The sequence below is a fragment of the Phlebotomus argentipes genome, unplaced genomic scaffold (genome assembly GCF_947086385.1).
Source record: "Phlebotomus argentipes unplaced genomic scaffold, Phlebotomus argentipes genome assembly scaffold_4, whole genome shotgun sequence".
In the NCBI taxonomy this organism is placed as follows: domain Eukaryota; kingdom Metazoa; phylum Arthropoda; class Insecta; order Diptera; family Psychodidae; genus Phlebotomus; species Phlebotomus argentipes.
Window position 1 is genome coordinate 6021839 of NW_026776174.1, and position 25538 is coordinate 6047376.

The following is a 25538-nucleotide window of genomic DNA, read 5'->3' on the forward strand; positions in this document are numbered from 1 at the left end:
CTAATCCGAACAGAACGTTGACTTGAGTTGAACTCCCCGAGAGGCATTGATAAAATATGAGGTCCTTTTAACATTTCGTTAGCAAAGAAAGATTAATTCAGGATCAAATGTTTTCCACATCTAGAAGATGTGGAAAATATTTGGTCACAGACAGATTTAACCAGAATTCTCTAGACCAAATGAGACCATCTTTGCTTTCGAGGAGTTAATTTTTCCTTTTCTGTAGAGTTAAACATTCGTGCCTTCTTATCTCACAATTGAGGCATTTTTAAAAGAAATTTTTCCAATACTTCAATAGTTATTTCAATATGATTTTCCAACATGTGAACGGAAATTTCATCCCTTATCCTCAATCTGGAATCATTCCAACTCTGGTGATTGGTTTAATTGAATTGGTATTTGATGAATTGAAGCAATTACTTTGTTAAGAGTAGATAGAGAGTGATTTTCCGAGAGTTGTCTCTAATTTAGAGTGTCTGACTAGTTTCTAATACAGACGCAGGTCGTCTTCATGTAGCAAATATAAATTTTTATTCACCAAAGAGATTAATATGTAATTGTAAAACCTACTGCCCGAGCTAAACTGCCCAATATATTTTCACCAAACTCTCCCGCCAATTTGGAGCGCTGACAAAATGAGAATTATATCCATACAGTTGAAGATGAAACAATATTTAAAGAATATAACAATAATTAGCCTAAATGTTAAGTGCATGATAAAATAACTGTATAAATGTACAATATAGAGAAAAACTTATACGAGAACATTTCTTCAACATACTTGTATAAATGTGTATGAAAATTTAGTGTTAATCGCTTAAGAAATTAGTCTCTCTGTAGTGAAGAAAAGAATAATTAATTGACACTTTTAGGAGAACGAGCAGCTTAAAGTGTTTCAGAACTCTTTAAGTAGAAGCCAGAAGAGATGATGACAGAATTTGAAAGATAGATGGATTTTGTTAGGTGTAGAAAGTCAAACTAGCATTAAATTTGCAAAAGTGTTTAGGTCAAATTACAATAAATGACATTTTAGAAGCTTTATTTTCGACTAACAAGAAAGGGCATTCTTTTCGGTTGTTTAACTCCTAATAATAGAGAAATTCGTCATAATATATAGAACTACATAGTTGGAAAGTCAACCAAGACTTGTGGAAAGATTTTAGGAATCACTACAATTCATATATAAAAATAGTGGATATTGAGAAAAAAAAATATATGTACGATGTACGCACACTTTAGCACAAAAATGTTCCCAGACGCGACGAAGGCAGGCAATTCAGGGCTGGAAGTGTAGAAACGAAGGCATAGTTCTTGAGAATAAATGTAAAATCGTGTAAAACACCCAAAGGAACTTTACCAATAAAATATTTGTAATCATATTGAGAATGAAACACCAAAAAATGTACCATAATGCTGAAATTGTTGAAAGTATAACTATCTATTAAAAATTATACTTACCAAGTTAGAAAAGGAAGATTTAAAAAAAATTGTCAGTATTGATGAGAAATCTATATTTTTGTATCTTTGAAGAAAAAAAAAAACAAGAGGCGTAAAGACGTGATATTTCGTCACGTGTGATAAAGAGAAGGATTTATCGAGAGGAATATCCATTCAGACAATTACAAATTTCACGGATAGAGCAGAGAATGGTTGAATCTTAGGAGATTAATAGAAGAAGAGACATATTTTTACACTAAAAAGAAATGACAATTTACATGAAAAAGAATGGCAAAAAGGTATATTAAATACTACAATGACATTTCCTATGTATTCTATGTACATAAATGTTAATAATTTTATTCTCCTCATTTTCCCCCTCAATTCATACCATATTTGTAAGGAAGATTTAGCAGAGATTAAGATGGGATCCTCGAGTGATCGTGCGTGAGAAGTGTGAAAGAGTGAATGGAGAAAATTGTTGACAGGCAAATTTGCATCTTCTTGTGAATTTTCAACATTCTGTTTCTATCTGGCGATCTGTAATCTGTCTCCCAATCTTTTCCCCATCCCCCAAAAAATTCGGAACATCTTGTACAAAAGAGAATTTTTGAATTTTGCAAACCCGCTCTTCTAAATTTTCAAACCCCGTCTTTTAGCGAAATTAGGGGTGCTATTCTGGATAAGCGATTTATCAGTTATTATTCTGTTTACCCTATCCTGAAACTCCCATCAACCAAGTGTTTATATTGTCTCCAAATATTCCATTTTATTCAATGTGTTTTGGTTTACATTTTGGCAAAATATCAAACTATTTACGCTTTGTTTTAAAATTATGTTGTTGCACCTGCACTTTGAGTTCTTTTTTTCTTTGTCTAAATCACTTTAAGTTCCTTTCCGCAATGGCACCGTAGAATTGGCGACAAGCGTTCTATTGCAAAGCACGAAATGGAATTGAGTATGTGAAGTGATTGTGAATGAGCAATTTTGTTAGAGAATCTGAGATTGTGAGAGATTTGGGATAATTTAGTCAAAGGTCAGGAGAGTTAGAAGGAAAATCTAATAAAATAAATGAATTTGGATAATTTTAGTGAATAAACATGGAGAGGAAAAACCTTGTGTAAAACTCCTCTAGACAGAGATATTTGAAATACAAATTTATAAAAACAAGAAACTACGGAAAAAAACGAGGAAAAGGGTACGTGCCTATTGAAATAAGAATTGAACAACCAAATATTCCATTGCATTTTCTACTAATTCATATTGCAAATAAGTGAACATGGGAGAATCTTTGAATACTGCTAACATGCGAGGTGTGTTATTTGAATTTTACCCTAAATAGATGACAAATGTGAACAATCCAGAAACTTCATTCCAACAATACTTTTTTGATGCGTACCCAAAAGAAAGCAAAGTAATATTATCCAGAACAAAATGCAAAGAGAGGCGAAACGCTTCCAAATTTAGTATTGGAAGACAGATGACAAATAAGGTATTTTAGAGATTATATAAAAAAAAATTACAATGTTCAACATGAATTGTAATCGTAACGAATTTTATCAGCATGAGAAATTACTCATTTTGCCATTTTTTGCGTGAAACTAATGAGAATTTACGTGGTGAAAGTGGAATACAATCAATTTTTTGACTTTTTGAACATGAAAAAATTAACTCTGAATACTCCTAATATAGAAATAAAAGTCTTATTTGGACATTTTGCACTCTCTCTGCGTATGATAAAAGTAATTGGCATGTTGTAGAGATTGAATGTGACATTGACAAAATATTTTAATGGAAAATTGGCGAATCTACAGCAGAAATCTGGATCAAAAACTCCATATTAAACTCTAATGTGAAGAATATAAAACATTACATAATGAAAAAAATGCACCACTAACAAGTAAATGCCTGTTTAGAAGTCACAAGGAAACGTCTATTAATGTATTGATTTACCTGAAGATATCACAAATGAGTACAAGATGGTATTTATTCAGTTCTATGAGGTGTGAGAAAAATTCTGAATTCTCAATGATGGCAATAAAGTGTCGAGGAGAGTTATTTTGATAAAATCCGCCCAACGATGTTTGCGTATCAGAATTTTTCACAAATCACCTTTTTGAGCCACTAATGTGTAATTACAAAGTAGCACTGTATGTTTCAACGAGTAAATAGATGGATTTTGAGAAAATGGTACATATCGACATATTCAATATGAGAAATAAACAACTTATTGACTGAAATCATATCATAAAATTCTACTTGATTTTCCTCCCTTCAGCGATAGAGAGTTGAGATTAAGATTTTCAAGGAAAAAAAGAGTGTATAATGAGAGCAATTAAGTACTCCCCCAAAATATAACCATCAATAGAGCATTTTCCCTAAAATAACATAATCTGAGAGATCTTAACTCATCAAATTGCTTTGACCTACAAACTAATAATTAAGCAAAGATGATGACTACAAATAAAAAAACCATGAACAGCGCTTCTCCGTAAGAATAAAAAAAAATGAAGAAAAAAATACAGTAAGAGAAACAGCATAAAGAAATAAAAATAACCATAAAATATACTAAATATAGGAAATATGTAAACGAAAGAGAAAATTAAATTGCTTTCCAGAGAATAATATTTGAGCATAAACTGATGAAGATTAGAACATTATAGGCGTAAAAAGAGAATTTGAAATGAGAGAAATTCCTAGTGAAGTAAGGAGAAATGAGGTGAAAGTAGGAGTTTTATTTAAGGTATGACGAATCATTTAATTTTCTATACAAATGCGCTGCAATCAGCACAAAATACATGTTAATTTAACCAAATCAAACAAGTACTTAATAAATATTACTGGTAAAATTACCGCAGTCTTTTAAAATAAGATCATCACCATTATTCTAGCAGACTGTTGGAGTTCAAATTCAACCGTTTCGCCGCACATCGCCACGAAGTGTCAAGGTCATGGTACCTCATAGTGGAGCCAAAAGTTGTGATTGTTGACTGATTGTTTCTCAATGTTCAGACGTGTTTTGTTGCGGAATCATGAGCCTCCAGACGCCTCAATCCGCAGATACTTTCCTCGCCCTGTGGCAAAGTTTGTATGGAGTGCTGAAGAAGGAGGAAGAGCGTTCTTTACAGGAGTTATTCGGCATGATCCGCTCTTCGCTCATCTTCGAATCACCGGGCATATTTCCGGACAAAATGCTATGTCCTGCTGACCAGAATCGCACGGAAGCATGCACTTTCTGGCTCACGCAAAGGCTCTTTCACGTTCTCACTCAAGAGCGATTCACTAGGTGGGTTGCTTCTATTAAAATCTCCCGGTCGGTAATCTAACCTCAATGCTTGTTTTGATTCCGGTCAGGATTCAGGATGATGTGCTGGCATTGCTGAAAGATGTCCTCGCCGGGTGTCTGATGAAGCAGAGATGGTTGTTCAGTAAATTCGTGAACAGATATTTGAAGCTGTTTCGAGATGTCATTGCTTTGAAAGCACATGAAGAACTAGAAATCAATCATTTTATATCGACTAAGTTCGATTTAAGAGAAATTGACGCCACAATGAGCTTCGATTCCGTGAGAATCTCCGCCGGAGCACCTGCTAGGAAGTTTCTTGACGTCCTGATGCAGATTCTGACAAGTGTGCTGTATGAAATTCACCCAATCTGTGCTCGAGAAGTGGAGGAAGCTTCGATGTTGGCTTTGGAAGTTCTGAACAATGGGTATCTTTCCTCGAAGTTATACGCCTTGGAGTACTTCAAGAAAGTCTTCAGCAATGCCGTGTCTGAACTCACTCCCACGCAGAAGACTTATCAACTCCGTGTGTTGCTGGCCATTGACAATATGCTGAAGAAATTGCCTTTCTGGCTGAGTATGGAGAAGAACAGAGAGATTATTGTACACAGATTTAAAAATACTGTCATGGACATCTTCGAAGTCTACAGGACGCTAATCAGCGGTTCCCACAAAAAAGACTGCAAAATGTTCCTCGTGGCTTTACTGCAGATAATAAGCACTTTCCAATCTGTAAACGAGCGACTGAGTGAAAAATGGAAAGACTGCGATAAGATGTTCATCTATGGAGAAGAGTTGATTTCTCATTCTTCTTTGGACCTTGAAGAAGAGCAGATTAGAGAAATCCTGGGTCTTATGCTGAAGAACTATCAAGTGATAAAACTACTGGAATTGACCGTAATTAAGGAGGCCAAACATGAAGTGGGATTTTACGATGTCTTCAATGCGAGTCCAACTTGGAAAGAAATCACACAATTTTTATCAACAAGGGCACACGAGCTTCCGGATTATCAGCTCTACTTTCGCGAGATAATGCGAATAAGCGTAAATGTCGCCCAGAAGAGTCAGAAGAAGTGCTTTGGAAGCACTATCAACGCTATGATAGATCTTTTCAAGCAATTCACACTCACCGCAAAGTCTCCAGATACCCGTCTCTTCATTCTCATTGCACAGGACTTTGTCTCCCTGCCGGATTTCCGCGAATCCGATCAGGGCAGACAGCGTTTTGTCATGGAAGTGATTATCTCACCACTAGCACTGTTCCTGAAGCGACAATCGAGCATTCTGCCTGCAGATTTCGCAAATTTAATGCTGAAGAAGCAATCAGTGTCGAACGACCAGATGAAAATGGAATTTGTGAGTCTCAGAACGCTGTTTGGCATTAGAGAGAATGCAATTTCCCACAATCTCTTTGTGGAGGTGCGTGAAATCCTGAAGACTGTTCTATTGTCCTACCAAAATCTCAGTTTTGACCTGCATTTGTGTGTTATCCCACTCATTAACAATGCCATTCTGGGCAAACTGCTGAACTTGCAAGAGATCCATGAGATTTTCATTTCCAAAGTCTTGCAAGAGGAGAAATACCACGTGTTCATCGCACAGTGTCTCAAACAGCTCATCTGCATCCAGGCGGGACACATTACGCTAGAGTGTAGCACTGTTAAACATTGCAGCAACACTGGAGGACCAATTGTGGAGTGTAATCCAGATTTCCTGGATCCCTACTTAAAGCTCTTCGCATCGAAGAACGACGAAGTGCTTTTTAACATGATTGAATGCTTGGAGTCACTGGCCATTCACTTCCCAAAGAAATCACTCGATATCGCTTTGTGGACGCCTCTTCTGGAGCACGAGCATTACAGCATTCGGGAGAAATTTGCATACGCGCTGCCGCAACTTGTGGAGAATGTCTACACACATGTGGACAATGAGAACAGGCGAGAAGAAATGATGCGAGCGTACCAACAGATCTTATTGGGAGTGATCCAGAAGACCGTCTGGAAGAAGAAGACCAAGTACAAAGACAACCATGCAACTCTTTTGCTGTTGGACAAGTTCACAGAAGTTCAGCGATATCCGGAGCAGACATTTTTGCACTTCTTCAAGATGATCTTCATATTTATCATCAACACGGACTCTCAGGTGACTTGCGATGCGGCGATTCTGGGGCGTGATATGTGCATCAGGAGAGGAATAGCACCCAGAGACATGCTGAACTGGTACAGAGAGGATGTACTGAAGATAACAGTGAGGCTGAGCGTGGAAGTCTTCAAGAGGAAAAACGTTGAAATGCGCCATGCTCTAAATCAGGTACTTAAGATAAAACTTCCCAACAACAAAGTGTCTAATGCAAATCATTCTGTTCCAGGTGTCGACAATGATGGGATATTTGAGTACGAAAGATTTCATTCGGCAACACTTCAAATTGATCATTGCAATGCTGCTTCCGTATTGCATTCGGGCAAGTCAAAAGAGCCAGATAATTACCTGATTTGCAGGGCTAATTTTGCAATTTTCTTCTTCCAGAATATGAAGTGCGAGAAACTCTTAGAAGATGTGTGTAAGCAGATGAAGATGGAGCTCAATGAGATGCTAACTGTGGCTTTCGTGACAATCTACACATATTTGTACCACACTCAATCGACAGAGGTCAACAACAAGTGCATAGATTTTGTGATTCAGCACACGGGTCAGTCACTTTATCATCTAATGCACACGGACATCAAGAGTACAATCCCAGAAGTGCTGGTGTACTATCACAAGAATCCCAATTTCGTTATGCACGCCTTCAAGAGTCTACTGTCGAAGAACGAGGTGACGCTGAGCGGCATGGCTGATTACATCTCTACGCGATTCCTCGGCGTTCTGGTGACTTTTGAGAGTATAATCGTGAGTCCGGAGACAGAGAAGGCGCTGAAGAAGGAGACGTTGCAAAGTCTGGGCGATATTGTGAGATTTATGGGATCAGAACACGTCACGCCGTACAGATTCAAGATCCTGACACTCTTGAAAACCGCCCTGATGATCGAGGATGACGGCGTGAAGACGATTACAGCAAGTGTGTGGACGATATTTCTGCGAACTGTGGATGTTCAGTGTCTTGGACCACTCCTGAGCACGATCATTGTCTCTCTTGAGCCCCTGCTCGAGCATCAGCAACAGCAGGTGGGCGAGATCTTCAGGTATCTCATTATAGAGAATCGGAGTCTCTTGAGTGCTCATTTTGGGGAGCTCTTCTTCATTGAGGACACTTGCCTGGAGGACACTGTGAAGGCCGTCGTTAGCTCTCAGAGGCGCACGTTAAAGCAGAGCTTCGCTGAGGAGTTTGATATGTTCCGAAAACACGTCAACCATGAGAATTTGGAAGTGAGAACGCATGGATTCAATCATCTCTCAGAGTTGTTTGCTGAGAATCGCACAGACTTGAATAGGATGGTATTCGATCAGCTGGGCATTGATTCCATCCTCGTGGGCTGCATTGACACGATGATGCAGGGATGTCGACACATCGATGAGAATCTCCAGCTGGCTTCTGGCGTGTGCTTGGGAGAAATGGGAGCTCTCGAGCCGAGTCACTTGCCGCCAAATTATGCACCGCAGAAGCAGCTGGCACTTAGCGTTCACTCGGATGAGTTTGCCATCATGGCTCTGGCAGAATTGTGCAGAGCTTATCAGTTCCAGAAGGATTCACACCACGTGGACAGTTTTTCACTGGCTATTCAGGAGATTCTGCAGGCGCGCGGAGTTTGTCCGAAGCAGAGCAAGAAGCTGGCCGTGTGGCAAGCCATTCCTGAGCGCATGCGACAACTTATGGAGCCTTTACTCACATCGTGCTACAAAGGGACTATTGTGAACAACAGCGCTGAGATTCATCCGGTGTTCGGCAGTTCAAAGTGTCATAGTCTCAAACACTGGATCTTCATCTGGGCATCGAATATGGTGTTTGGCATTGAGGATAAATTCACAAAACATCTTCTCAACTCCTTCCTGCCCAGCATCAAACATGATATGCAGACAATGGCTATGTTTCTGCCGTATATAATTCTGCAAGGCCTGCTGCACTCCACTGAGGAGAATCGCGGTAAGATTGCCGAGGAGTTTAAGAAGGTCTTTGCCGCTGCAGCAATGATTGGGGACACTGACGACATATCGCAGATTGATTCGCACTGTCGAGGAGTCCGATCGCTCGGATTTGTGGCCACACACACAACTGTTACGCGCGAATCGAAGGACGAATTGGTGATCAAGTGTGCAAAGATGGCGTCCAATCAACTGGACTTCCTGGAAACGTGGCTGCAGCAGAGCTCAAACACTCGCGAGAGCACAGTGAAGCAGTCCGAAATGACGCTCGTGCGAGAATTCATTGATCAGTTCGATGGCAAACTTCTGGCACTGGCAAACTTCAAGTCAGGCGAAAATGCACGCTCTCTGCAATTCCTGGAGCAATACATCTCGCAGAATCCCACCAAATTGCAAGAGGAGCTGCCGCTGCTCATGAAGATCTATGCTGAATTGATGGATCCGGATAATGTGGAGGGGGCGATTGGGTTGATGAGGACGAAATTGCCTCTGCCAGAGCAAATCGCCATGAACACAGTGACGGGAAGAGTGTCTGAGTCGTCTGTGTGCTTTGAGAAGCTGATCCAAATGGGCGAGATCACACCATCGCTGATGAACAGCCTTGTACAATATTATGTGGCGCTGGATCATCCAGAAACTGCTCTGCTCGTGTCTGAGAGTCTGCTGAATAAGTTCCAGGACTTCAATGTGGACAAGCTGACCCTGGAATTGAGGGCAGAACCTCTGTGGCAAATGGGAAGATTTGAAGAGCTGGATGACATGATCACCAGGACGGAAGTGGACGAGAGCGATGGATGGGGAATTCGCTGTGGCGCTCTTTTGCTGGCATATCGCCAGGATAATGAGGATTCTTTCACGTCTGAACTGAGGAAAGCAAGATTGAGCATCATGAAGTCGCTAAAGTGTGCAGAGATTGAGCAGAATGCTTATCAGAAGAGCTACTCTGATGTCCAGAAGCTGCACATGATCACAGAGATTGAGAAGGCGTTCACGATAATGAAGAAGTTGTCTGGGAATGTGTCTGAGGAGCAGGGAAAACATCTCATGGAGGTGTTCTTCAAGGATTGGGACGCTAGAATCCAGCTTCTGCGGCCGTCGACGAGGATTGTGGAGCCTGTCTTGCGACTGAGAAGGATTCTCCTCACCCAGGGAAGAGAGGTCTTCATGCAGAATTCTAATCGACCACTGATCAAGAGCCTGGTCACCAGTACAATTGACAATGAGATGGCAAAACTGTGGCACAAGAGCGCAGAACTGGCGCGCAAAGAAGGACTTTACCAGCAGGCGCAGCTCTATCTCCTGAATCTGGAGGAGTATCGCAGGAAAGATTCCTTTCTGGAGCGTGCAAAGCTTCTCTGGTCGCAAGGAGATCAACCAAATACTTTCCAGCTACTCGAGCAGGGACTCAAGAATTTCCTAGAGGACGAAGGCGCCAGAAGTTTTAAGAATCTTTCGCGCCAGGCGAAGATAATCTATGCCGAGGGAAAGTTCCTAATTGCCGACTACAATGCAGAATCCATGAACATTGAGACTGAGCTGAATATCGGTTACTTCCGTGAAGCTGTTGAGGCATTTCCGGAGAGTGAGAAGACCCTGGTGCACTATGCGCAGTTTCTGGACAAGATCTTCAACTCGCTGCCAGAGGAGCAGCAAATCGCCATGAAGGGAACGGATTTACTTAGGAACATTATGACATTGTATGGAAAATCCCTGCAGTTCGGCTGCAATTATCTCTTCCAATCCATGCCACGATTGCTCAGTATCTGGTTGGATTATACAGCACTGCCGGTGGGATGCGACAAGCGGGTGAGTAAGCAATTGACAGAGCTTGCGCTGAAATTCTCCGACACCCTGCCATCGTACATGTTCTTCACTGCCTTTTCTCAACTCGTGAGTCGCATATGCCATCCGTCGACGGATGTGTATCAAGTGCTGCGCACGATCCTCATCAAGCTCATCCATGATTATCCACAGCAGTCGCTGTGGATGATCCTCAGCGTCCTGAAGAGTTCCTACCCGAGTCGCAGCAGGAGATGCATTGAGCTGCTGAACGATCAGAGGCTCAGGGAGCAGCCAATGCAGCGTCTGATATGCGACTTCAACAAATTGGCTGAGAAGTTGATTGAGCTGACCAACAAAGCCATTCCCAGTCACATGAAGGATCCCAAAGTGTCCAATTTAGTGCCTCAACTGGCACAAATGTTCAATGAACCCAACTTCTCCAGAATTGTCATCCCGGCACAGAAGTTTATGCAGCCCGAACTGCCCAGTACGAGTGAGAGAGACGCCGCCTCGGCTAATCACAACGCCTTCCCGCGAAGGATGTACTACATCCAGAGCATGAGGAACAGCATGGTCGTCCTGAGATCGATGCAGAAGCCACGGAAGGTTGTTTTGCTGGCAGATGATGGGCTGGAGTACAGCGTGCTGATGAAGCCGAAAGACGATCTCCGGAAGGACTTCCGTCTGATGGAATTCAATGCCGTGGTGAAACAGTATCTGAAGCAAGATCCGGAGGCGCGGCAGCGTCGGCTGGGCATTCGCACGTACGCCGTGCTGCCGCTGAATGAGGAGTGCGGCATCATCGAGTGGGTGTCCAATCTCACGACCCTGCGAAGCATTCTGTTGGACATCTACAAATGTAAGAACTTGACCACTGACCAGTCGGACCTCAAGAGGATCGAAGCGAAGAAGGATCGCGAGACAAAATCCGGGAAGACAGACATCTTCGTCAATATTCTCTGCAAGCGACATCCGCCCGTGTTCGCCGAGTGGTTCAAGAGCACCTTCACCACTCCCTTCAACTGGTATCAGGCGCGTAGCTCCTTCATCCGCACCACCGCCGTGATGTCTATCGTCGGCTACATCCTGGGCCTGGGCGACCGCCACGGCGAGAACATCCTTTTGGACCACACGAACGGCGACACGGTGCACGTGGACTTCAACTGTCTGTTCAACAAGGGAGAGTCACTGGGCGTGCCAGAAGTCGTGCCCTTCCGCCTAACGCACAACATGGTGCATGCCATGGGACCTTTGGGCACAGAGGGGCTCTTCAGGAAGTGCTGCGAAGTGACGCTGCGCGTGCTGCAGATGCAGACTTCGACACTGATGTCCGTACTGCGACCGTTTGTCTACGATCCTCTCGTGTCGTGGAACAAGAACAGCAAGGACAGATCGGATGGCACGCGCGAGCGGACAGATCCTCAGGCCCTCACCAATCTCAACCACATTGAGGAGCGTCTCAAGGGATTCGTGAGTCTATTGGCGTTGCATCTCTCATGACTAGCCCTTAATTTCTTCCCGCTTTGCAGGTGAAAATCAACGGGCGGCTCGCCAAGATGCCTCTGTCGACGGAGGGTCAGGTGAACTTTGTGATAAAAGAGGCCACGAATGTGGACAATCTGGGCGCAATGTACATCGGTTGGGGCGCCTACTTGTAAAGCTGCCATTCCAAATAGAGATTTCGTTTTATTTTATAGTCCTCGACACGTTTTACTCTAGTTTCTAGGTAAATTTCTATGTTTGTGTCTTAACGCTAAACAAAAAAAGAATAACAATTTTAATGTATAAAATAATGAAAAATAAATCCAATCACTCGAATTTTCAAATCAAATTTTTCATCTTTTCCGTGATAAAAGTCTGTTTGTTGATGCGTTTGCACATTGGGACTTGATTCAAATGAATCCTAGATTGATTCGTGTGTGGTTTGGTCAAGGTCTGTGATATTGAGTCCTGAGTTGGGGATGACATAGCTTATGTTCCTTCTTGATTTTCTGTCTTTTGCCCACTTAAGTAATAAACTTTATTTACAGGCCTCGCTCTTCGTTAAATCGTCACTCTACAAACACTCTCTTGTGCAAATACCCTCTCTCTGAATCGATCAATAGTTAAGTCTCTCTCCTCGTTTTCCAGTGCTATTCACACATGTTTCTTCCAGGGATGGATCAAGATGACGAAGCGCGGAGAATATCTCGAAATTATTGCTTATCGGCTAACTCTAGGCGTATGTGCGGGTGAGGAGGAACCAAAGGGGAGCGGCCACACATTGGCAATATCAATTGGTGTTCACTTGCCTCGCCGACGCGCCGGGAAAGGGATCACTTGCTCTTCCCGCCCAGCACTGTCCTCACAGCCGCCACGATGTCATGCGGCTGCGGCAGCGCGGCCACTTCCAGCGACTTGGTGTACGGCATGGGCACGTCCACGCCCGTCACGCGCCACACGGGCGCGTCCAGGTGGAAGAAGGTCTCGTGCTCCATCACGCGCGCACAGATCTCCGAACCTACGCCGCTCTGCGGCCAGCCCTGCTCCACCGTGACCAGATGGTGTGTCTTCTGCACCGACTGGAATATCGTGTCCACGTCCAGAGGACGGATGCTCCGCAGATTGATCACTTCGCACTCCACGCCGCCTGCGAATGGAAACAACACTTCATTAAGCTGAATTGCTTTTCACGGTCAGATTGTCGAGTCTCGCAAGAAGTCCCAAAATAGAGGCCCTCATGGAGCCACAAATCTCGAATGATTATTGAATGTTCAATTGAGAAAAAGACCTCAAAACACAGAGTGAAGCGATTTAGCATAAAATAAATCAGATGTTTTTAAAGCAATCTCTTATCTTCAGAACATCGACTCACTTCGCTTGCCTTACGCTGTGCCTCCATTCGCAATAATGCCTGGAATCATGTGAATCAATACCCAATTCAGGCATAATTTCCCTATTACACTAATCACGCGAGATTGCCTCCCTCCCTTCAGCTCTTGGAGGGCAAGCTTGAGTGTTTACACGACAATTGCGCTTGCCATTGATCTCTCGAGCTGCGCGATAACACGCATCAATAAAAATCACAAACGTCCGATAAGATTGCATAATACGGACAATGCGTACCTTTGGCGAGCTCGGCGGCGGCCTGGAGCGCTAGCTCCACTGCCCTGGAGTGCGCCACGAGCGTGCAGTGGCTGCCCGGACGCATGATCTTGGCCTTGCCGATGGGCAGTGTGAAGTTCTTGTCCAGCACCTGGTCCGTAACCGGGTACAGCTGTCCGTAGAGGATCTCGTTCTCCAGGAAGACGACTGGGTCGGGGTCGCGGATGGCGGCCTTGAGCAGGCCACGGCAGTCCTCGGCGTCATAGGGCGAGATGACTTTCAGGCCCGGACAGTGGGAGTACCACGCGGCGAAGCACTGGGAATGCTGAGCGGCCACGCCGGCCGCCGCGCCGTTGGGCCCCCGGAACACAATCGGTACGTTCACAACGCCCGCGGACATGTAGAACGTCTTGGCGGCGGAGTTGATGATCTGGTCGATGGCTTGCATGGCGAAATTGAAGGTCATGAACTCGCAAATTGGCCGCAGTCCGGCCATCGCGGCTCCCACGGCCATTCCGGCGAAGCCCATCTCCGTGATGGGGGTGTCAATGACGCGCTTGTCGCCGTACTTCTTCCACAGGCCACGCGACACCTGTCGAGAGCCACGGAGTGGCCAGAAAATCGCACATTAGATAACTTCGTTCGCAAATAAAGTGTTTACGTAACACATCACAGCGCGTCACGCTGTGGAGTCGCGAGGGTGCCCTTCCATACCTTATAGGCTCCGTCGTACTGGGCCACCTCCTCGCCCAGGATGAACACCTTCTCGTCCCGCTCCATCTCCTCGTCCATGGCACTGTTGAGGGCATCGCGCACGGTCATCTGCTGCGCCGCCCCCAAGGATTTGGCGGTGGAGAAGGTCCGCCTCGTGAGCACACGCACAGCCGCCAGCATTTTTCCACTCTTCACTTATCAGTCAACCTAAAATGACGAGAGAACGTCAGTGTTTTCATGCACTTTTCGCGAAAATTGAGATAAAAGGAAAACGCACACACTCGTTCGGTCGCCTCTGACAACCAGCGCGGAAGGTCACCCACTCTATAAAGCGTCTTCGTCGGAATTCTATGGGACATTGGCAAACAAAATCTGCACGAAATTCAAACAGTGTACACACAGAGAGATTCAGTTATTATAATCTCCCTGCAAAATCTCAATTAAGATACTATTAATTACATACTGTTCAGAGATACGTGAAATAACTACAGAAATATGAGAATAATGGATATTAACGGGATAATTGCAATGAATATTCAATAGACACATTTGACAATTCTGCCGAAAGTCTCATTTCGATTGTTTGTTTGGGAATTTCGCTTGCATGCCAGTATTCCAACGACTTTTTTATGAATCAATCCGAGATACAAACCGCCTGTCGGCCACTCACCTCAGTGTTGGCAGCACTGTTTGTTTGCATTTTTTGGTTTGTTTACGTCCAGTAAACGAGGAATCTCGAGAAACACCCCTAAAACCCAGGAAATTGACTTTTTATTGCAATTTTCCATCTAAAAACACTTTCTTGCCCCTCGAGGAGTCTGTCAGTGGTGAAAATTCCCAGTACATATTGAAAATATAGTGGAAAATTGACTTAGGGAAGCTTCTCTGCATCTCATGGAAATGCATGGAATTTCCGGTTTGTGCTGCAAGAAATGAGGTCAGATGACACGGAAGTGCTCCTTCTGATACCCCCTGACTTCTTCATTGTACAAGAAACTGGCAATCTCTGCAGCTCAGAGTGCCTGGAAGCCCAGGAAACTTTCCGGACATCTGTGAACATTGAAGGCAGGATGGACGCGTCATTTCTGAAGGTAACATAACATACATGATAAATGAGCGTAGAAGAAACCTTCTAATGAGTATTTTGCCGCAGGAAATCGACTCTTTTCTCCAGGAGAAGACAGAGAAATCCGTCATCAATCTCAGTGACATCTCGCTGAGAGATCTTCAGCCTCTCTCGTGCGGTGGAGACATTCACGAGAAGGCTCAGAGTGCTCTTCAGCGTCACTCGGAGTCGATGACGAGGCAGAAAACGCTTCCGTCCGCTTGCAGGAGCATCGATTTCTCCGCTCAACCACCGGAAGTGCCACTGATCAGCCTCAGTGAGTTATGGTCGTCCAAAGGAGGCGGAACAGAGTCTGCTAGTCTGCAAGAGGAGCGCCTGAGGAGAGAGCACTGCGAGAAGAGTATCCATTTGCTGCAGGCGCGTATCCTAGAATACCAACAAAAGCTCGTGGTGGCGATGGAAGTGGACAGAACCAAAGACGACACAATTGCGAAGCTACAGGAGAATCTGAAGCGCCTGGAGTCACAGAATCTCCATCTTAATGTGGAATTGAGGGAGAGAAATGGCGAGGTTGAGCGGAGATGCGCTGTCCTGGAGACGGAATTGAGGAAATCCGTGGAAATGGCGAGAGATCTCCAGGACAGAAATGAAGTGTTTCACTCGAAAGTCATCCATTTGACCAAAGCCAATGAGGACGTGAAGGAGATCACGAGGAAGCAGATGGAAGATTTGCAAGTGAGGCTCTCGAACAGCCTGAAAGTGGAGCAATTGCTGAATGATGACCTCGTGAAGGCGAAGACAGCCACGGAAGAGGAAAAATTAAAGCTGAAAGACATGGAGAGAGAGATTCAGGAAGCACGAGCGAAGACTGAAATGGTTCTGAGAGAGAAATCCTCCCTGCAGACAGCCTTCGATCTGCTGAACGAGAAGCTCAAGTCCACATCTGAAGACACTCAGGCTCAGCAGTCTTATCTCAAGTCATACTATCAGAGCCAACTGAACAGCGTCGTGGGTGAAAAAGTTAAGGAGTTCCAGCAACAACTGGACGCTGCTGAGGCGGAGGCGCACAATCTGGGACGTCTCTGTGAGAAGCACGAGCAGGAAATCTCACTGCTGACAGAGAAACACTCGGAGGAGCTTTCGCTAAGCCATTTCCAACTCGCTGTGGCGACAAAGACCATCGAAGAGTTGCGCGAGAAGCTGAGTTTCTACGAGAATCGCCGTCAGGACATTGCACAGAAACTGCACAGCGTAATGGAAGATCAGTGGCAGAAGGCGCTGAAGATTCTGGGCAGTCCTGCCATCGAGGAGCCTTCCAGACAGCCGGCGTTCTTCCAGGCACCTCGAGAAGACCCTCTGCAGGATCAAATGCAGGCCTATATGAAGATTTTGCTGAAGAAGTCCTTGTCAGAAATTGCCCAAGGCGACCCGACGAGGGAGAATCCAGAGCAGAGGAACGACAAGACTCCGTCTAAGAGAAACAAGCAGCGACCTTGGCGCTAAAAAGCTTCTTCATTACGTGTGTTTATTTTCTCTTTTAACAAGACTTTTCCATTTACTGAGATGAGGGATGAAGAAATATCAAAGACAATCGCTAGATTTAAACCTAAATCGCGGAAATCGAGGCGCAAATTATATTTATATACACATAGAAAAAGCCTAAGAGTAAATTATATATTTCTAAACATAATTCGCTTTGTTTTCTTGATTTCATCAACACTTAAATTAATTTTAGGGGAAAGCCAGAGATGATCAGAAGCACTTGTGCTGACCAGAAAGTATCCAGGAAAAGATTATCTGTTCCTGAAAGTTTCTCAGTTCGAAAACAGTTCATTTTCCGCCCTTTTGCCTTTCCCCCAAGCTAAATTCATATAATAATTGATCTAATTAATGAAACTGGAATCGAAAGTTATTAATGAGCTGAAAAAGTATAGTGGATTTTCATGGGAACTTAAACTACCGGAATAGATTGCAATCTTGCCATCTTACGTATTCCTTAGCAGAAGAACAAAATGATCCAATGGTTTGTCAACAGCATATTTGTCCCCTGCGCGGGAATTATTCTAGTGAGTTGAGTGTCAGCAGTTGCTTCAGGACCTTCGTCTGCGACGTCTCCCTAATCTCACCGGCCAGGAACATCTCGTCCACCACCGTGTAGACTTTGTAGAAGTTGAACACGAGGTCCAGCTCGCAGACGTTGTGGAAGTACTCATTGAGGACCTCCACGAAGTTGTGAATGGCCTCCAAGTAGCACAAGTTGTTATCATTCACGTCCACACAGATGCAAAAGTACAGCCCGGCGTAGCGCCTGTACACAATCTTGAAGTTTCTGAACTGCGTGTCCGGAAGTTGTGCGTCAGAGAGACATGAAATCGAGAGATAAACACAGCAAAATTAGCCTCTGTGTGCCTCCATCTCGTGCCCCCTTCCTACCTCCACGAAGTTCGTGTGCTTGGCATCCCGGACAGTGACCACGGCGTGCACTTCCTCGATCAACTTCTGCTTCTCGTCATCGTCGAAGTTCATATACCACTTGGCGAGGCGAGTCTTCCCAGCGCGGTTTTGTATCAAGATAAACCGTATCTGAAAGAAGGTATTCCACATCACCCATTAGAAAATACAACACCAACGTCTAACGCTTCTCTGCTCACCATGATTTCTGCTAGATGTGTCCAGGAAGTGGTGCAAAAGCAGCTAACAAAACCAACTTCCTCTCAACCTTCTTTGACAGCACCACTTTTCTGACGAAAAAAGGGGAGGTTTCGCACTGCTGCCAACCTTCGCGAAAGAAATTCCGACGCCCGGCGAACGGCGAGACGTCAATCTTCATGGTGATTCCCGCGCGGCTGTGTGCTCTCGTCCTTTTCCGTGCTTTTCCCAGTGAAAATCCCACAGTTTCAGCATGATTTCTGTGGAGGACCTCTCCCGGGAGTTCGATGAGTTGGGAATTGAGCCGAACACAGAAGTTCTGTCCAAGTGTAAGTAGATACAGAAGTGCTGTGCCGAAAGAGAGGTTATGTTCACTGAGAATCCTATTCTCAGGCATAGAAATCGCCGGGGAACATAATCTTCAGGATGCGGTGGAATTTGTGGAGATGTGGATGGCCTTCAGTATCTCGTGCCTTGGCGGCGCGGAGCCCACAGTGGCCACATTGATGGAATTCGAGCGGAAGGAAATAGTGAGCAAGAAAGTACTTCAAAAAGGATCTTCCCGGAATCAGAGCGACTCCACGACGCGTCCGGGTGGTGATTTGTTGAAGATCTACAGTGGTTCGACAGAGAAGCCCACAGAGAAGATTCTGGACGCGTACTCATGCTACAGTCCTCAGGTAAATTCCCTCGAAGTTGTGTGTGTGTAAGTTCTTTGTTGGTGGCTTCTTATCCACCTGGCGAGGCAGAGGAGCGCTCTTTGTGTATCACCAACACACAGAAGGGTCCCCCTCCTCGAAGGCGAAGAGGCAGAAATTGAGAAGACCGCAAGGAAAGGTCATTAAGGCACAAAAGCGTACACCGCGATCGTCTCGAGAGTGCGTCTGTATTGCGATCGGGGGATTTGTAACCGGCTGAAAAGGTAGCAAAGACTAACAAAAAATCCATCTTCAGCACCCAGAATGGTGGTGTGATGGAGATAGCAGGAAAACACCCGAATCCCAGCCTCTCTCTCTCTTGCTCGTCCATGTCGAAAAGTTGTAGGAAATCTCCTCAGTTTGATGGGAGAAGCAGTAAAAGTGGAGAAAAAAAGAGACGAATCATCTCGTCGGCGGCATTGTTCTCAGAAATTTGCTTCACATTCGTCTCTGAGAACACACACAATTGCCTGGGATTCCATAATTTCCTGGAAATGATTCTCCACATCTCACGATTGGGGATTAATTGAGGGGTTGCACGTACGATCCGGTGCGTTCCTCCTGATAGACACGCGGGATGATGCCTTCCGACGTGATCTGTGGCGATGCTGGAAAAAGAGACGAATTGCCTTCAATCTCTCGGTGCCCTCTTGAAATTCGTGTCTCTCGCCCAGCGCATGTGTGAGTGACTCCGTTGCGAGGGCGCACAACTCAAAGAGAAATGTACGAATAGCGTCTCAGTATCGCTTCGCGCACTTTACATTACATTTAGAACGGGAATATTATGTAAAATAAGTGGGCGGTGCTTGAAAGGGGGCGTGATCAGTGAAGATTTCGTCAGAGATAGAAGAAAAGTGAAAGAAGTCACTTTCTAGCAAAACTTTAAATCACACACAAAACGAGAGATTTTTTCCAATTTCTTTTTATGCTGTTTAGTCTAATCTTTTACTGAAATTGAGATGAAATACCGATGGATGGTAGAGCTCCCAAGCGGGCGGTGCTTCAGAATATTCGTTTCACACAAGAACATAAGACTTCTTCCGTGATATCAAGTCAAGAGACTCACAGAGTACAATCCACTACGAGTTGCGCACTCTTGTACTGGAGGTGAAGCCAGCGAAAACTGAAAAGTTCCAACAAAATCTCAAGGACAAACAGTTTAAAAACTTTTTTGGTGTGATTGGACGCAAGAGATCGCCAATAGGCTTCAATCCGTGCGGTTGTTCGATCGCTAAGAGCGTGAGTGTCACTCTATAGTGAAGCACGGTGGGATGGAAAAGTTACATGATAAGCGGTGTGATTGTGAGACAAAGCCGGACGCGCATGTGCAGTGGCAATTTTCCTCCTGATACCGGACAATTTAATGCTGACGCCGCGATCTTGGGAACATCGGCAGTTTGGACTCTCGGGCTTTTTTTCTGTTGTATGTGCGCCTTTTTGCCCTCACCGGCCGAGAGACAAGTTCAATTTTTGCCGAGCTCTCCTAAATATAATTTGACACTTGTTGACGCGCTCTTCCATGCCTCGTCTCTGTCCAGCACGTCTGAGAGCTCCAAAATGCCGAACGGGAAGCAGGAGTGCCGTCTCTTTCGCGTGCACTGTTCTGGGTGGAATTGTGTGGCGAGCAGTTGGGCGACGGTGTAGTTGTGCGAAGCCCTCAGTTAGAGAGAGAAGTGATCTCGTGCCTTTTTGCGCCTGCTTCAGTGTGATTTGTTTGGGTGAGGAGTTCGGTGTGCCTTCACGAGAGCCTCGCGATGTTCTTCCGTGAAAAACTCTTCCAGTGTGTGGCGGGAAAAAGTTTCACAGGTAGAAAAATCCACAGCCTCTCCTGTGTGACTCAACAATTTCTGTATAGGATGATTTCGCCCCTCGGCGGCGCTCAAATTCTCCGGCCGTTTGTGGCTTCGCACCCGCTCGCGGTGTGCACAAGAGTTGCTCGAGTGTGAGTGCTTTGCGGATCTTGTTGCGAGTTGGAGAGAATCCGGGAAATTCGTTACACAAGCTCTTTTTTTTGTTCGGGTTCACTGAGATTTTTCGGCACTTTCATTGACTCTTGGTGATCCCACTTCTGATCTGTAGCGCGCTCTTTTGATTGAGAAGCGCGCCGTGAAGAAATGGTGGGAGATTGAGAAGAATACCTTCCTTGTTTGTGGCGAGAAAGAAAAACAGCATGTAAAGCGGGGACTTGAAGACAAAATAGAGGTTAAAGTACTCTTCTTCTCTAGTTGGGTCTTGAGAAGCGCGCACAGAGCAAAAGGGAGTGAAGAGAGTGAAGAAATTAACGCGTTTTACGGTTGCTTGACAGGGAAAAATAATAAAGGCTGCGAGAGAATTGTGGAAATCTGGGAATTTTGTACTTGTATTTGGAATGATGATGATGATGTTGAAAAAAAAAGTCATATAAATTCAAGTGAGACGCGGTGAAGCGATTAATGCTAAAACGGAGTGAAGCTCTACATCTCTTTTGTTTCCCGAAAGCAATAAGCCAAGGAGGAAGAGAGGTGAGAAGAGCAGAGGGTGCTGGAAAAGATCATGACGATGCGCGCGCGCGAAGGCAAATATGGAGATGTGAAATGTTATGTGAAAGAATGCCCTTTTCTCTTGTGTGGAATATGCATTGGAGAAAAAGGGGGAGAAAAACATGAAGAGATCTCGAGATCCAGAGCGAATGCGCGCGCGGCTTTTGGTGAAAGTGATCCGAATTCGAATGGATATTTCTTGATCCACAATGAGTGTTGTTGCGAAAAGCCAAATGGAAAGAGGTTGCAAGACGCCAAAGTAAAAGTGCTCCAGTGCGTGGAAAAACAATGAAGATGAGGATGATGGAGCACGCAGTGATGAAACTTGTTTTGATTTCCTGTGAGAATTGGAAATGGCATTTATCTGAAAGGCAAATCGCGGAGAGTCGAGTTGCTGAAGAGCGGCAATTCAACCCTTCTATCTCGATGCAGCGATCAAGTGTCAGGGATGTGGGGATTTCTTTATGGCCTCCGTGAGGCATCGAGAGACAGAGAGGGAGAGAGAGAGAGAGTGTGTGTGAGTCAACTGGAGGAGAATCAATCCCAATCGAGTGCGCGCGCCTTGGGCCAGTGCGGGAAAAGAGAAAGATGGAGGAAGAAGAAAATATCTCATGTACACAAAACCAATCGGATTTGGTTGAATGAACTCGCGATTGAGGATGCTGTTGGATGTTGCCTGGGCTGTTGGTACACAAAAACATACCCAAAGTTGTGTGAGAGAGTGAAAAAGAGCGGGAGACGAACGTGGAAATTATCTCCAATATGTGCACTCACAAACAATGAGCGCACGATCATGTCGATTTTCTCCCTTCCACACATCATCTTCCTCTGCCTCTATATTCTACTTTAGAAGGCGTTCTCTACACTCGCAATCGCCGTTCTAAATTGTATCCACTCTCTTCTTTGTTCAGAGAGGAGGATACAAAAGTGGCATCCTTTAGAATATGACCAGAAACAGTGTCTATCGATGTAATCTAATTAACTGTATTTTCAGTGTTGATAAGGGAGAGTGGGGTAGTTTCGAACAGCGATCTGGCTTTGAATTTGCCTTGATTTCCAGCACTATGAATCGGTTATTTATTAGAGTAATAATGATTGGTTTTATTGTGTTTGAACAGCTGTTAAAGAGGCAGAAGTGAGTGCATTTACTTTAGAATTGTGTGATAATTTTTGTGTCTTCAATTTGATCTTTACAGCATAAAATTAATAAATTGATTGCAGTGTACGCAATTGCTCCACTCTCTCCTAAACTGTTGTTGGCCAAAGAAAACCTAAAATACATGCACTTTTGTATAATTATTTATCATCATGCATTTAACTGAAGAACTGAGCATTCTGAGTCTCCTGATCTGAGTGTTTGTGGTGAAACAAGATGCAGAGTTACGCATAATGTATAATCATGCCACCATCTTCGGAGCCATGAGAAGAGCGAACTGTGTTTTGGTGATCTTCTGCGCTGGGAAGAGTGCTGACGAGCAGTCGAGGAGGGCGGCAAAATCACAATCAATTGACCAGCATCATTTGGTGTTGTGCGTGTGTCGTTAATTTGTGTGGCTCGGCGGAGAATGGAAGGAGGAAAAGAGCGGGAAAATGCGGGAAGATGATTGTCTCTTCTAGTGAGTGGGGTTTAGTGTCACAGTTTTCGTGTATTTTGTGACTAGATCCACACTCATTAACAGCGACAGTTTCTGCTGACTTTTCTCCCGCAGCCTGTGGAAGGAAGGAAGTGTGTGCAGAGAGAGAGAGAGAGCACTTTATGTTGTCGCCGAGCATGGATCTGGTGCGCGGTTTTATAGGCTCGTGACTAGATTACATGCTCGTCTACGAAGTAAAGTCAGCACAAGAGGAGTTTACAACCATGGGAATATTATTGTTTACGTCTCTTTCCCATTTCTCTGTTTTTGTCTGCACTCGGTGCTGAATCTCGTGTGGCGGTTTTTTTGCCAACCGCGCGAGAGATGTGCACCATAACAAAGAGATTGAACCAGAAACACACAACTCTGCGCCAATTGCACATGCAGAGAGTACACGAGCAGAGTGGGAATGAAGTGAGAAGGGCGAAGCCTTATGTTGAGATTGTCACTGATCCTCTCGCAAAGAGGTGTTTTCTCTAGGAGCTTCAATAGGCACTCGAAGGCACGATCGTTGGGCTGAGATATTCTCGAGAAGAGCTCGAGTTGCGCGTGCATAGAGCTGGTCTGTTCCAACGCTCGCGGAGATGGCTTTTGACTGGAAGAAGAGTGCGAGGAGAGGGAAAGAAAACACTACTCAATAGAATTCATTTTAATTGTCTCTATAATGCAACGTGAAGATGAGAAAGACGAAGGTATCCATCAAGAGTAATTGTAAAATAATTGACTGAGAGATTCTTTGTTGTGGCGAGAGAAGAGTCGTTTTTAGAAAGTTCAGGAGGAGAAAGAGAGGTGAAGCACTAAATTCGTAAACACTCGAGAGCGATTGCCGAGAAGTGAGACGGAAGAAGAGAAGCATTAGCATTGGACTGATGATCTTGTGAGACACGGAATAGGGAGAATTATGAGACTGTGTTTTCTCTTGTCCATTTCAGGTGGAGGCAAAAACACGCCCTGGAGGAGTTGAGGTCAACTTCAGTCCGGCCAGTTACTCACCTCTGTAAGTCTTGATCATCCGAGATTTTTCGATGGGAATAACACCGACTTCCTCTTGTCTTTCAGCACCTCGTCTAAGGAAAAAAGCAGCGATGAGAAGTCAGGGAAGATTGTATACACTTTCGGATCGGCTCAGCTCCTTCAGTCGCTTGTGTGGGAATCCCAAGCGACTGGTGAAAAGATCCTCGTCCAGCAGATTCCGTTGAACATTCAGGACCAGCTGCTAGAGCCTACAGAGCGATACATGTACGATGGCATAACGGAGAAGAGCTTAATTGCAGGAGAGCGACTTGACGACATCGCTTCTGGGATCTGCAATCGCGCTTTCACGGAGGACGCGGAAGAACCGGTGGCAACAGGGGACACTCCGTATGAGGGCGAGGAGTATGAGAAACTCTCTCAAGTGAATTATCACAGTCAGGCTGTTGTGCGATGTGTTGGAAGAGTGTCTCACGACAACACTGCCAGTCGCTTGTCTGCCACATCCAGCATCCTCATCGGCAACGCCAAGGACAAGATGAGCTCTGTGACCCTCAATTTCAATCGCATTCCCTCAGTGTCACTCTTCCCCGGTCAAATAGTCCTGGCCAAAGGGATGAATCCCACGGGAAAGACACTTTTCCTGCAGCAGTTGTTCTCAGAGCGCTATTGGGATCCACCGCGCGCGCCCAGTCACCTCAAGACACCCCTGAAACTCCTCATAGCTGCTGGACCGTTTGCGGAGAACAACGATCTTGTGTGTGAGCCTCTTCAGGACCTCATGACGCAGTGCAAGCAGCTGAAGCCCGACATCTTAATCCTCATTGGGCCGTTTGTCGATGTGAAGAATTCCTGCATTGCTGATGGACTTCTGGCGGAGTCTTTTGACTCCTTCTTCCAGAAACTGATCAACGGCGTGGTTTCTTCAATTGGGTAAGAGAGAATGCGAAGAAAATTGTGACTTGGGATAGTTAATTTCTGCTTCTTCACAGAGATCACGTGGAAATCTTAGTTGTGGCGTCTCAAAGAGACGCGCACAGTTCAATGGTTTATCCAACGCATCCGTACAGCATTCCCGGAAAACCAAAGAATGTAACCTTCCTGCCTGATCCCTGTTTCGTGGAGATTTCCGGGGTGAAGTTCGGCATCACAGCGACGGATATTGTCAATCATATTGCAGAGGAAGAGTTCACTAAGTGAGATGCTGAACACTTTTCGTGTCTAGAGAAATCTCTGACTGAATTTTTCTTCCAGGAACGCTGCTATGGATAAAGTGAAGAGAATTGTCGGGTATTTGATTAACCAGAAGTCCTTCTATCCGCTCGATCCGCCTGCTCATGGAGTGAATATGGACTCCAGGCTCGCCCACAGATTCGCCAGGATCCGGAGTGTGCCCCACGTCTTCATTCTGCCCAGCGAGATGAAGTGCTTCGTGCGAGACGTCGGCGGATGCCTGGCAATCAACCCTGGCCGAGTCGTCGAGACCACGAGAGGAACCTTCGCTCGCCTGGTTGTGAGTCCGCCATCGGACGGAGCGACTCCCAAGGATTTCATGGCATGTCGCATCATGAGAGTTTAGCCAAAGTGTTCACTTTATTCACGAGAAATAGATGTTTCACC

The 25538-nt window shown here is 45.0% G+C and overlaps 5 protein-coding genes across 6 annotated transcripts; 3 read left to right on the top strand and 2 right to left on the bottom strand.

The window, feature by feature from the left end:
• The first annotated feature begins 5018 nt into the window (after nucleotides 1-5018).
• Nucleotides 5019-12254, top strand: LOC132257437 (serine/threonine-protein kinase ATR-like). The gene is made up of 4 exons (XM_059754326.1): nucleotides 5019-7030; nucleotides 7089-7181; nucleotides 7247-12052; nucleotides 12112-12254. Exons 1-4 carry the CDS (start codon nucleotides 5051-5053, stop codon nucleotides 12238-12240), a joined length of 7008 nt encoding a protein of 2335 aa, XP_059610309.1. The 5' UTR covers nucleotides 5019-5050; the 3' UTR covers nucleotides 12241-12254.
• Nucleotides 12249-14891, bottom strand: LOC132257438 (pyruvate dehydrogenase E1 component subunit beta, mitochondrial). Its single transcript, XM_059754328.1, has 4 exons — nucleotides 14658-14891; nucleotides 14381-14587; nucleotides 13688-14258; nucleotides 12249-13211 (listed from the first exon to the last, which is right to left on the bottom strand). Exons 2-4 carry the CDS (start codon nucleotides 14558-14560, stop codon nucleotides 12898-12900), a joined length of 1065 nt encoding a protein of 354 aa, XP_059610311.1. The 5' UTR covers nucleotides 14561-14587; nucleotides 14658-14891; the 3' UTR covers nucleotides 12249-12897.
• Nucleotides 14892-15129: 238 nt separating this feature from the next.
• Nucleotides 15130-16959, top strand: LOC132257417 (centrobin). Its single transcript, XM_059754303.1, has 2 exons — nucleotides 15130-15471; nucleotides 15534-16959. Exons 1-2 carry the CDS (start codon nucleotides 15313-15315, stop codon nucleotides 16947-16949), a joined length of 1575 nt encoding a protein of 524 aa, XP_059610286.1. The 5' UTR covers nucleotides 15130-15312; the 3' UTR covers nucleotides 16950-16959.
• A 22-nt stretch (nucleotides 16960-16981) lies between these two features.
• On the bottom strand, nucleotides 16982-18219 carry LOC132257420 (AP-2 complex subunit sigma). The gene is made up of 3 exons (XM_059754307.1): nucleotides 18098-18219; nucleotides 17880-18029; nucleotides 16982-17780 (listed from the first exon to the last, which is right to left on the bottom strand). The coding sequence occupies exons 1-3, from the start codon at nucleotides 18098-18100 to the stop codon at nucleotides 17505-17507; spliced, it is 429 nt and encodes a 142-aa protein (XP_059610290.1). The 5' UTR covers nucleotides 18101-18219; the 3' UTR covers nucleotides 16982-17504.
• A 36-nt stretch (nucleotides 18220-18255) lies between these two features.
• On the top strand, nucleotides 18256-25527 carry LOC132257416 (DNA polymerase alpha subunit B). Of its 2 annotated transcripts, XM_059754302.1 has the most exons (6): nucleotides 18256-18424; nucleotides 18489-18775; nucleotides 23879-23943; nucleotides 24006-24851; nucleotides 24911-25114; nucleotides 25173-25527. In XM_059754302.1, exons 1-6 carry the CDS (start codon nucleotides 18349-18351, stop codon nucleotides 25495-25497), a joined length of 1803 nt encoding a protein of 600 aa, XP_059610285.1. In that variant the 5' UTR covers nucleotides 18256-18348; the 3' UTR covers nucleotides 25498-25527. The 2 variants fall into 2 exon arrangements, with proteins under 2 accessions (XP_059610285.1, XP_059610284.1); XM_059754301.1 differs by having other exon boundaries at nucleotides 18258-18775.
• Nucleotides 25528-25538: the final 11 nt, after the last annotated feature.

What these genes read in the sequence shown, in the direction of transcription:
- LOC132257437 (XM_059754326.1), top strand. Translation starts at nt 5,051, where the DNA reads ATGCAGATTCTGACAAGTGTGCTGTATGAAATTCACCCAATCTGTGCT. An exon ending in TGCTTCCGTATTGCATTCGG is followed by an intron (nt 7,182 to 7,246) that starts GCAAGTCAAAAG and finishes TTCTTCTTCCAG; the next exon opens with AATATGAAGTGCGAGAAACT. An exon ending in AGGAGCGTCTCAAGGGATTC is followed by an intron (nt 12,053 to 12,111) that starts GTGAGTCTATTG and finishes CCCGCTTTGCAG; the next exon opens with GTGAAAATCAACGGGCGGCT.
- LOC132257438 (XM_059754328.1), bottom strand. Translation starts at nt 14,560, where the DNA reads ATGCTGGCGGCTGTGCGTGTGCTCACGAGGCGGACCTTCTCCACCGCC. An exon ending in AGTACGACGGAGCCTATAAG is followed by an intron (nt 14,259 to 14,380) that starts GTATGGAAGGGC and finishes GGCTCTCGACAG; the next exon opens with GTGTCGCGTGGCCTGTGGAA. An exon ending in CGCCGCCGAGCTCGCCAAAG is followed by an intron (nt 13,212 to 13,687) that starts GTACGCATTGTC and finishes TTCCATTCGCAG; the next exon opens with GCGGCGTGGAGTGCGAAGTG.
- LOC132257417 (XM_059754303.1), top strand. Translation starts at nt 15,313, where the DNA reads ATGAGGTCAGATGACACGGAAGTGCTCCTTCTGATACCCCCTGACTTC. An exon ending in TGGACGCGTCATTTCTGAAG is followed by an intron (nt 15,472 to 15,533) that starts GTAACATAACAT and finishes ATTTTGCCGCAG; the next exon opens with GAAATCGACTCTTTTCTCCA.
- LOC132257420 (XM_059754307.1), bottom strand. An exon ending in AGCACACGAACTTCGTGGAG is followed by an intron (nt 17,781 to 17,879) that starts GTAGGAAGGGGG and finishes CCGGACACGCAG; the next exon opens with TTCAGAAACTTCAAGATTGT.
- LOC132257416 (XM_059754301.1), top strand. Translation starts at nt 18,383, where the DNA reads ATGAGTTGGGAATTGAGCCGAACACAGAAGTTCTGTCCAAGTGTAAGT. An exon ending in ACTCATGCTACAGTCCTCAG is followed by an intron (nt 18,776 to 23,878) that starts GTAAATTCCCTC and finishes TGTCCATTTCAG; the next exon opens with GTGGAGGCAAAAACACGCCC. An exon ending in CCGGCCAGTTACTCACCTCT is followed by an intron (nt 23,944 to 24,005) that starts GTAAGTCTTGAT and finishes CTTGTCTTTCAG; the next exon opens with CACCTCGTCTAAGGAAAAAA.